This window comes from Brassica oleracea, chromosome C8 (genome assembly GCF_000695525.1).
Source record: "Brassica oleracea var. oleracea cultivar TO1000 chromosome C8, BOL, whole genome shotgun sequence".
Classification (NCBI taxonomy): Eukaryota; Viridiplantae; Streptophyta; class Magnoliopsida; order Brassicales; family Brassicaceae; genus Brassica; species Brassica oleracea.
Window position 1 is genome coordinate 28,576,659 of NC_027755.1, and position 10,908 is coordinate 28,587,566.

A 10,908-nucleotide genomic window follows, 5' to 3' on the forward strand; every position below is an offset into this window, starting at 1 on the left:
CACACCGAACAAGTGCTCGGTAACACACGCCCGTAGACGATTTATCGACCTCCTGGGTTACGCGTCAACCGGTCGACTATAGCTGACCGTAACCTCCACACAATCCGGCATACAGAAGTCCGTCTCTGTATCCGTCTCAAACAATCACATAACTCCTAATAAAAGAACTATTTTTATTTATCAATTTTAAATGAAACAATCATTGTTGAATCCTCTAACACCCTAGTTCCGGTTTAAGCAAAGAACCTAAAAACTAAACAAGCAATGACAGACTCGATTTCACACAGACGGAATACATTAGAAATAAATTATACTTATTCGAGGTCCTAAGCCGTGTAAGAGAAATTCGGGAAAAGACCCTCACCTTAGCTAATATTGGAGATGAATCACAAAAATGCTCCACGATCTCGTCCAACAAAACTCAGTCCAACTTTAGAATTAATTACTTGAAATACAAGTAACACTAAAGTTGCATGATTGCATCCTGCACGCATGTGCATGAATAAGGTTTACGTTATAATTTGCTTCTTGCACAAGAAACAACAGGGAAGACACATTAACCTTCACGGCTTTGGCTTGGGACGTCGGATCTTGGACTCCGATGACATGAACTGCAACTCCGATGGCTCACCATTATTGAGAGTGTAGAACGGCACCGGAAGTGTCATGATGCGCTTGCTCCGTCTCTTCTCCACGTCTACATCTCGGTTCCAAATCATAACTTCAACCGTATCACCAACGATGGCTTCTAATAGCATGACTGCACCTTCGGTGATGATGTTTATCATCTTCGGTGGTGTCTGGCGCTGGGGTGATGAAGACCGTGGTGGTTGATGTTTAACGCTGCAGTAGATCGTGTCTAGCTCCTCCATATCTCTCGGTTATGATCACAGCCATGAAGAGGGTTGATAAAGGCTCCGGCGCGGTAAGGATCTCAGACCCTCCTCCGGTGAGATGATCACGACGGTGGTGTTGCTAACGGTAACTGCGACAATCACATTGTTCTCCGAACAAGAGTTCGAGATGAATGACGAGTGGCGGCGGTGCAAATAAATCTCCAAACCAACATAGTATGGAGGAGATAAATCAATAATGAAGGAGAAGATCATGGCTCATCTCTCATTCTCTGTGTTGTGATGTTGACGGCCAAATGAAGAAGAGGATACATATACATATATGTAACACGATTAGGTTTAAGGAAAGGTGGATGAGTGGTGGTTTAGTAATAATAATTAAACTAAACCAGCTTTGGTTCTTGAACATAATTAATTATAAACCAAACCAAGGTGTCTAGGTCGTTACAATTCTCCCCCACTAATAAAGAATTCGTCCTCGAATTTAAATCTTGACCCGTCTTCTCGAGTTTTAGTAAAAAAAATTGTTGATCCTCTATCATCATATGAATTTAGGTGTCCAGGTGTCCCACTGGATCATGTTTCTCTCTTAACAAACTTTGACCAACACGGTAATCATTACTGAACCTCTTTAACTTATTTTTTTTTTTTTTTTTTTAATGGAGATCACTTGGTGGCTGCTGCAAAATGAGCTCTAGCTCTCTCACGTCCTTCCTCAACACTGGCACTTGAAACACATCATGGAAGTATAACAACTCAGCTGATAATTGTAATCTTTAAGCCACTACTCCAATCCGCTCCACAATGGGGTACGGTCACATGTATCTCGGCTTAAGCTTCCTTAGCTCCCGAGTCTTAGATCCTCTCTGAAATGTCTTCATTTTCAGGTACATTAAATTGTCCAACTTAACTTCCAAGTTTCTCCAGCATTTACTGCATTTTGTTTTTTTGCCATAAACTTCTTTTTGGTTGTTCTTGAGCATTTCTATTTGCTTCAATGTCCCTTAAACTATGGGTTGCTATATGTCATAATGCTTCCCCACTTTGGTTTAGCATGTGTGCGAATGATCTTCCATAAAGAGCCTCCTAAAGTTATATTTTCAGTGATACCTGTTATTGTACATGAACTATTCCAGCGTTAGATGATTTCCTCAATTTTTTTTTTTCCGCGAGCTAAGCACAAGTCCTGAGGCTCCCCTTTCGAGTTTAACTTAGTGAGACGGTCCATGATCGATCATACATTATTCTTCATGAAACTTGACTTCTATAGTTCAATGAGGAAACCAACAATCAACATATCTCATTTCCAATCTGGAAGAAGTAGATTGTGTAATCCCATAAATAATTGATGTTCTGTTTTGACCATCTGACAAGTCTGACATGGCGACACAAAGTAGCTACATCTTTTTTTTTCTTCACAAGGCCAACGATAGTAACACTTCAGATCTCTGTACATCTTAGGCGGCTTCGACCACTCTGAAAGTATAGTAATCTTTTCCGAATCTCTAGCAACTCCTGCTTCTGAAACCATATGATCGAAAAATCTAATTTTGTTTTCCTCTGCCGTGAACTACACTTACTCAGCTAGTAAAAAATTTCTTCTCTCTCCAAGCTTACCTAACGCAATCCACAAATGCTCAATATGCTCCTCTCTACTCCGAGAATAAATCTGGGTGTCATCGATGAATACAATCACGCACTTGTCCAAGTGTTCACAAAAACGTCATTCATAAGTTTCGTGAATGCTACCGGTGCGTTCGTCAACCCAAATGACATCATCACAAACTCATAATGTTCATAATACGGAAGGTTGTCTTCCGCACATCCTCGTCATCTATCGTAATCTGGTGGTATCGTGATGCCAAGTCGACCTTCAAGAACCATGAACCTCCTGTAGGTAATCCAACAACTCATCAATACGTGGATACCATGTTCAAGTCTATGTAGTCGATACGAAGACTGAAACTCCCATCTTTCTTCTTTACAAAAATAATGATGCTCCCCATGGTGAAGTACTCAGTCTAAAAAAACCCATGTCTGATGAATCTTCCATATGCTCTTTCAGCTCGGTCATCTCTGCTGCCGCTAATTGGTATAGAACTCGTGAAACCAGTTTTGTCTTTGCTCCCAACTCAATCGTAAGAACGTCTCTTCTATATGGTGGTGGTCGTTCCAAAGACCATAATTACATCCTCATAATCTGCAATAATTGGAAGATCCTACAACTCATACTGCTCAACATTCTTAACCATCAAAATGGTCGCCAAAAATCCCTCTGCTCCTCTATCCAATAACTCCTCAGCATGTAGCATGCATGCAATAAAAAACTCTCATCTGCTCCAGCAATATCAACTCTTGCCCTCAGGCAATCCAACACTACTATATGTCGTGACAGCCAATCCATCCCAAGGATGACATCGTAAAAATGTAGCTCCATCTCTGACGAGTCCCCAAACAAATCAGTCCTCCGAGCATAACTGGTACACTGCGATGAATATAAATACCTCCCACGTCCCATGCCAGTTGTTTGACTGACACATCTCTCAAACGATCAACAATGCTAAAAACTAACAACAAAACCAAGCGTAACTCCAATATCAATACAACACAAGTTGCCACACTCCCAATCCAAAAGCGATCCCCACGAGTTTACAAACTGAACATACCTCCAAAATAGTCAACATACTCGGACACAAAAACAACACATGCCAATCAATGGCTCATACGTCACACCACATAATCTTTAGTAACAAAAACTCGTGGAACGATTGCTTGAATGAGGGTGGAAGCAGAAACGTTACATATCCACTCCTGGATGATCTCGGAATCATGACCGAAGAAACTAGTAAGTCCTGAGAAAACTGACAAACTGAGACATCACCCATCTGCTGCTGAACATCTGGCTAGAACCCTGTTAGTCGAAGGATGAATGACGATGATTTTACTAATCGTCATATAAAGAGACAATTGAGTTAGTAATTACTGGACAGAATGGTACTAAAAGAACTTCACAAATTTTTTTTTTTATATATATATAAAAATTATTTTTATATTTTTTTGTTTTAAAACGTAGAAAACCGAATCCCCTAATCGCCATCCCGGATCGAGGCCGGGACGGAACCTGACTCTGATACCAAATTGTAACACCCGTCACCTCCGATCCGGAGAACAGCGGGCCACCAACAATATCCCGTATAATAAAAGCATAAGGTTTACGTTATAATTTGCTTCTTGCACAAGAAACAACAGGGAAGACACATTAACCTTCACGGCTTTGGCTTGGGACGTCGGATCTTGGACTCCGATGACATGAACTGCAACTCCGATGGCTCACCATTATTGAGAGTGTAGAACGGCACCGGAAGTGTCATGATGCGCTTGCTCCGTCTCTTCTCCACGTCTACATCTCGGTTCCAAATCATAACTTCAACCGTATCACCAACGATGGCTTCTAATAGCATGACTGCACCTTCGGTGATGATGTTTATCATCTTCGGTGGTGTCTGGCGCTGGGGTGATGAAGACCGTGGTGGTTGATGTTTAACGCTGCAGTAGATCGTGTCTAGCTCCTCCATATCTCTCGGTTATGATCACAGCCATGAAGAGGGTTGATAAAGGCTCCGGCGCGGTAAGGATCTCAGACCCTCCTCCGGTGAGATGATCACGACGGTGGTGTTGCTAACGGTAACTGCGACAATCACATTGTTCTCCGAACAAGAGTTCGAGATGAATGACGAGTGGCGGCGGTGCAAATAAATCTCCAAACCAACATAGTATGGAGGAGATAAATCAATAATGAAGGAGAAGATCATGGCTCATCTCTCATTCTCTGTGTTGTGATGTTGACGGCCAAATGAAGAAGAGGATACATATACATATATGTAACACGATTAGGTTTAAGGAAAGGTGGATGAGTGGTGGTTTAGTAATAATAATTAAACTAAACCAGCTTTGGTTCTTGAACATAATTAATTATAAACCAAACCAAGGTGTCTAGGTCGTTACATAAACTTTTAGCTGCATAGTATTTTTTTTACTAGCTCACAGACACACGTCATTTTAATCCTCAATTTTTAATTAAATACAAATAAATCTCATATAACGTTTACCAAACTATTCCAGTCCCGCTAAAAGTCAACTGTTCAGCTTCCATAGTTATAATATTTAAAGTTGATTTCTAATATGGTCAAAATGGTTTCGTTTTTTGTTCCAATATAAAAATTGGGGACTAAAATAATTTAGTTAAAAATTGAATTTTTTTAATCTCGACTAGAATGGCTTATTTAACCATATATGTGTTAAATACATAAATATTTAGTATTTTTAACGTTTTATTTATAAATTGATGTAAATTATATACATTGCTATTTTCAGAGTTATTTAAGTGATGCAAAAAAAACTAATGCAAAATATAAAATAATGATGCTAAACAACTTTTTTGCAGTAGGAGCAACCAACGTCTATGGTCATTTGGACCTTTGCATTTTGGCTCTTGTCTTTTCTCATTTGCTCCATCCTCTATCAGATGATGGTAATTGATAATTTTTAATAGGTAAATCATACTTTATATACACGATTTTATATATATTTTTTTTTAACACTGAAATCAAAACATAACATTCATTGTTTGGTTCCATCATAGGAGACCGAAAGAAAAACGGAGCACAAGGCTCAGATAAAGCATAAAAGATAAAATTTGAAATAAAATGCCAGTAAGCACCATAGTGGAACACCATAACCCAAAAGGAGACGAATCAATGCTCTTATTGGAAACGTGGTGCCAAAGGAAAGTTGTGGTATCAACCTCTAGCTTCACGAGATAACAAAGAGTGGAGCCAAAAGAGTAGAGCCAGGCTGGACCTTGCGAGGCTATGTATGATTGGTACCGGTGGCCCGTTGTAACCGACCCTGCAATCATGTTCGCTGCTACATTACGTTAATCAGCTGAATGATCAAGACTCCAGTACTCAAACTTGTGAAGCAAGGCAGTGATTTGAGATGTAAGGTAATGGAGGCTGGGGGAAACGGATGAAGATAACATTATCTCTCTTGTATCTTCTGTTGAGGTCTCGAAGATGATGTTATTTTGCCTCATGTTATGCATGCTCTCAACCGCCCAAAGTAGAGCAGTGATGTGAGCTTCTTTGCCTGAGTTTATTGTTGAATACGATCTTCTGCTATGAGCCACCGTTCGTTCTTGGGGATCCCTTAGGATCCAAGCAGCTCCGCAATTTCTCTGATCACAGACCCAGGAGGAACCTACGTTACATTTGAGTGTACCAATAGGCGGTTTGATCCAGGTCTTGACGGTCGGGGTTGGTTCGGAATCTCTTTGGGGAGAGTTAGCTAAGAACCAAAGTTCCGCCTCCTCAAAGGCCGTCCTAACAGCTTGTCTGGGAGACAAGGATGTGTTTTTGAAAGCCAAAGAGTTCCTGGCTTTCCAAATCTGCCACAGAACCCATGGAACAGCCCGTCTAATACTCATTTCTAGTTTGCTGTTGTTCATAACTCCTACTAGGTGATAGATGTTTAGGAACACAGAGTTTGCAGAAAAACCAGCTGGAGGTATTGGTATATTAGCGAGTTCCCACATCTGTTGTGCTTTGTTGCATAGGAAAAGGACATGGAAAATAGATTCGGTCCCTGCTCCGCAACTTTGACAAGTCGCATCGATTTGGATCCCTCTGGTTTGTAGTCTCTCTTTAACCGCTAAAGCACCTGATAGAGATCTCCAAAAGAAGTGCTTAAGCTTAGACGGGGCTTTGATCTTCCAGATGTTGCTCCATAACTTCTTTTCAACAGGGGGAATAACACAGTTGTCAGGGGCTTGCAGCGCTACTAGAGTTTCAGTCAGGTGATAACCACTGCGTGTGATGTAGATGCCGTTTTTAGTGAAACCCCAGATGATTGAATCCTCTCTATTCATCAATGGCTTCAGCAGCATTATGCGGTCTGCATCACTCGGGGCGAAGGTCTCATAGACTAGCTCTCTGTTCCACCTTCCCGTGCTAACCTCGAGCAGGTCTGCGACTTTCAATGCACTCTCTGTACATAGGTGGGCTAGGGATCCCATCAATTATCCAGTTCTCCACCCAGACATTGGATTGTACACCATTCCCTATAGCGCGATATAATCTTTGTTTCAGTAGTTCTCTCTCATGTAGTATACTGCGCCAAGCGAAAGAAGGTCTAGTGCCTGAGCCACATTCCAGGAAAGATTTTTTAGAGAAGTACCGCCCTTTTAAGACCCTTGCCACTAGAGAATTTGGACGGCTCCATATTCTCCACGCTTGCTTACCAAGCAAAGCTTGGTTGAACCTTCCGATGTCATGAAAAGCCATACCCCCTTGATCCTTCGGTTTACACAGTTTCTGCCATGCTACCCAGGGGATTTTTCTCTTCTTGTCACCGCTGCTCCACCAGTACTCAACAATGGCACTAGTAAGCCGCGCGACGAGTTCCTTCGGCAATTGAAAGACCGACATTGCATATATAGGCAGAGCAAGAGCGACAGACTTGATTAAAACTTCTTTGGCTCCCATAGAAAGTGTTTTCGTATACCAACCTTGAAGTCTACCTTCTAGCCTCTCTTTGATGAAGTTGAAAAGGTCTTTCTTGGATCCCTTGAAGCATTCTGGAAGCCCCAAATAAGTCCCTTCACCACCTTCCTTCATGATGTCTAGAGCTTCATGAATCTCCGTCTTCTGTTGTTGACTGATCCCCGAGCCAAAGATGATAGAAGACTTAGATGTGTTGATAACCTGACCGGAGGCATCACCATAGAGTTTGAGATAGCTTTTGATCTCTTCATTCTCACAGACCGTAGCATCACACATTAGAAGACTATCATCAGCAAACAACAAGTGGTGAACTGCTGGACAACTCGACGATAGTTTGATGCCATGTAGCTTTCCTTGTGTTTCCGATTGGTTTAGTACATTGACTAAAGCTTCTGTACAAAGAATAAACAGGAAAGGAGACAACAGGTCTCCCTGCCTTATTCTTCCTTTTGGTCTAATGAAACTGTGGGACTGACAGTTGAGCAGAACGTCATAGGAGACTGAACTTATACAAGCCATAACCCATCTGATCCAATCTCTTGCAAATCCCATTTTTTCCAATAAAATCTCCACAAAGTTCCATTCTACTCTGTCATAAGCTTTCGACATATCAGTCTTGATAGCCATAGATGTCTCTCCCACTTTCTTATTGGTACGTAGTCCATGGATCATCTCATGAGCAACTATGATGTTGTCTGTTATCAGTCGACCTGCTACAAAGGCTCCCTAGGTATCAGAGACTATGTCTGGTAGAACCTTCTTAAGCCTATCACACAAGATACGAGATATGATCTTATATTGGACAGAACATAGACTGATGGGGCGCATATCAGTCATCTCCGATGGGTTGGGGACTTTTGGCAGCAAGCTTAACTGAGTATGGTTCCATCCATCAGGCATGCTAGCTGTGAGGAAGAAGCCCTGAACTGCTTAAATAATCTTGGGACCGACAATATGCCAGTACCGCTGATAGAAATGACCTGTTAGTCCATCCTCACCAGGTGCGCTGTCACCTTTAACTCCAAATGCTGCACGTCTGATGTCTTCTGGTGTGACCGCTCTAGTAAGCATCTCGTTCATAGTTTCTGTCACCTTAACCGGAAATCCTACAAACAGAGGTTCCATGTCCATCGGATTTGAGCTCATAAAGAGGTCCCTATAGAACTCCACCGCGATATTGCCTTTAGAACCTTCAGAGTAGTTTTCTTGTCCAAAGACATCGCGAAGCATTAAGACCTTGTTCTTTAGGCGTCTTCCTCTGACTGTATTGTGGAAAAACGCTGTGTTTCTGTCCCCCTCCTTTAACCATTCCACTATGCTCTGTTGCCTCCAGAATTTTTCCTCTTCCAATAAAGAAACTGATAGCTCTTGTTTTAACCTCCTCATTCTTTGGAAGTTCGGGAATTGAGACGCTATCTCCTTTTCTAAATCCGCTTTCAGTTTCTCTATTTTTGTCTTGGAATTCATGTTTTCCGATCTCTTCAACTTGGCCAACTCCGTTCTGCATCGAGCAATATAGTCCATGATGCTAGAGGCTGATGTCGTGTCACCTGGGTTACAGCTGCGAGCTATGGCTTCATCTACACCCCTCCTTCCCATCATGCGCTTATCAAAGAAAAGTGTCCCTTATGCTTCTCTTCCACTTCCAGTGCAAAGTTAAGCCTAATGGGTCTGTGATCGGATGACCTCATGTCTATGTGCTCTGTTTTTGATCTCGGAAACAAGCGAAACCACTCATCGTTGCCGAAGCTTCTGTCCAAACGGCATTGTACGCATGCATTATCTCTCTTCCCCGCCCAAGAAAGAAGATTCCCATGGCTTGTGTGCTCTTGTATCTTGCATGTATCTGCCATGTTCCTAAAGTCCCAAAAAGTGCTCTCTTCCCTGACGGCTCCACCCAATTTTTTGTCATTGCTCTTAAGTTCATTAAAGTCCCCAATCAGCATCCACGTCTCGTCACGTTGCATTCCAATATTTGACAATCTGTCCCATACCACTCGTCTTCTACCTCTTACTGGGTCTCCATAGACACACGTAAGGAAGAAGGATAAAGAGCCAAGTGTAACCTTTAAATCAATGATCCTGTTATCGCTAGTCAGTATGTCGACCACATAACTCTGTTTCCACATAACAGCCATTCCTCCACTCATACCAATAGGATCAACCATAAGTAACTTGTCATAACCCAAACTTGTTTTCAATTTTTCTAAATAACTAGATTTTTGTTTAGTCTCCATGAGAAACAAAAAATCAGGAAAATACACCCGGCGCATCTCCCTGATCCGTTAAACTGTCTCGATGTTTCTTGTCCCTTGACAGTTCCAGCTCAGTACGCTCATTGGGGGGGCAGCGGCTTCAATACGGAAGCCACCAGAGTACATTGGTTTTGGTTCTGTTTCTTAGATCCTTCACAAGCAGGGTCAGTTGCTTTTCTCTCGGTACGACTATCTCCTGAATCCTCTGGATTGTCATCTGGTGTCAGCTTAGACGGGACTGTGGTTGTACGCAACCTTCTCTTCCACGCTGGAGGCCTGTTCCTCTGTTTGTTTTTTCATCGTGGGTTCCGGAGTTAGAAGAAGGCTTACTGGATGCCCCCATACTAAGGCCCGTAGAACTCTCCGTGTACAGAGACTGTGAAGAAGAAGCGCCAGATTCAACCCTCTCAGTTTCTTGAGTAATAAGAGGCGCACACAACTTGCTGGCTTGTTCACCTTCCGACGATGAGATAGACTTAAGAGTTTCACCATCCTCAGTATAGCGAAAAACCATCCCTTTCCCTTGGCTGATATCAGTAGTGATGATGGGGCGTTGATGCTCTCTTTGGTCCTTAGTATCTTTAATACTTTGTTTAACTCTTTCAATTCTGGCCAGGCGCTCTGTAGGGTCAGCATGAGAGATGTACAACATGGCACTTTGCTGATCCTCTTTAGACAGCTCCGGGAATAGAGATGGAAAGCCTGGGGGACCTTCCAAGAGCCTTGGTATGAAAGTCTCGCCTTCTTTGCTTTTTCCTTTTGTGAGATCCATTGGTGGAGTCTGAAAAGATGACCCCTTCACCGGAATGCAATGGTTATGGTGCTTGTTTTTCAGCCAAGGGCATTGCACTTTCTCATGCGTGAGTCTAAAGCAATGGAAACACTTTTTCCTGATTTTTTCATACTCATAAGAGATTGCAACACTTTTGCCAGCTGAGAGGTTAAAGATCTTCTCTTCTCTAGCAGGTTTAGATATGTCAAAAACCACTTGAGCACGGATAAAATCAGCCTTCTGAGACACCTTAGGATCATAAGCTACCACCTTGACCTCTCCAATAGCCTTGGCCATCTCAAACATGGTATCAATGGTGTAGTAATTGCATGGTATGTTCCTGATGCGTATCCAAACTTCAAACTTCGTGAGAAAGTCATTCGGAGGAGATTTTGTCCATCGTTCGAGGAGCATGGTCCAGAAGTTGAAAGACCATGGTCGATCATTCAAGACTGTTTGTGGATCTT

The 10,908-nt window shown here is 42.2% G+C and overlaps 1 protein-coding gene across 1 annotated transcript; it reads right to left on the reverse strand.

Annotated features, from left to right (window-relative positions):
* Positions 1-6,862: 6,862 nt before the first annotated feature.
* Positions 6,863-8,041, reverse strand: LOC106309115. The gene has a single exon (XM_013746184.1). It carries the CDS (start codon positions 8,039-8,041, stop codon positions 6,863-6,865), a length of 1,179 nt encoding a protein of 392 aa, XP_013601638.1.
* Positions 8,042-10,908: the final 2,867 nt, after the last annotated feature.

Coding starts and splice junctions, on each gene's coding strand:
- LOC106309115 (XM_013746184.1), bottom strand. CDS start 8,041: ATGGCTATCAAGACTGATATGTCGAAAGCTTATGACAGAGTAGAATGG.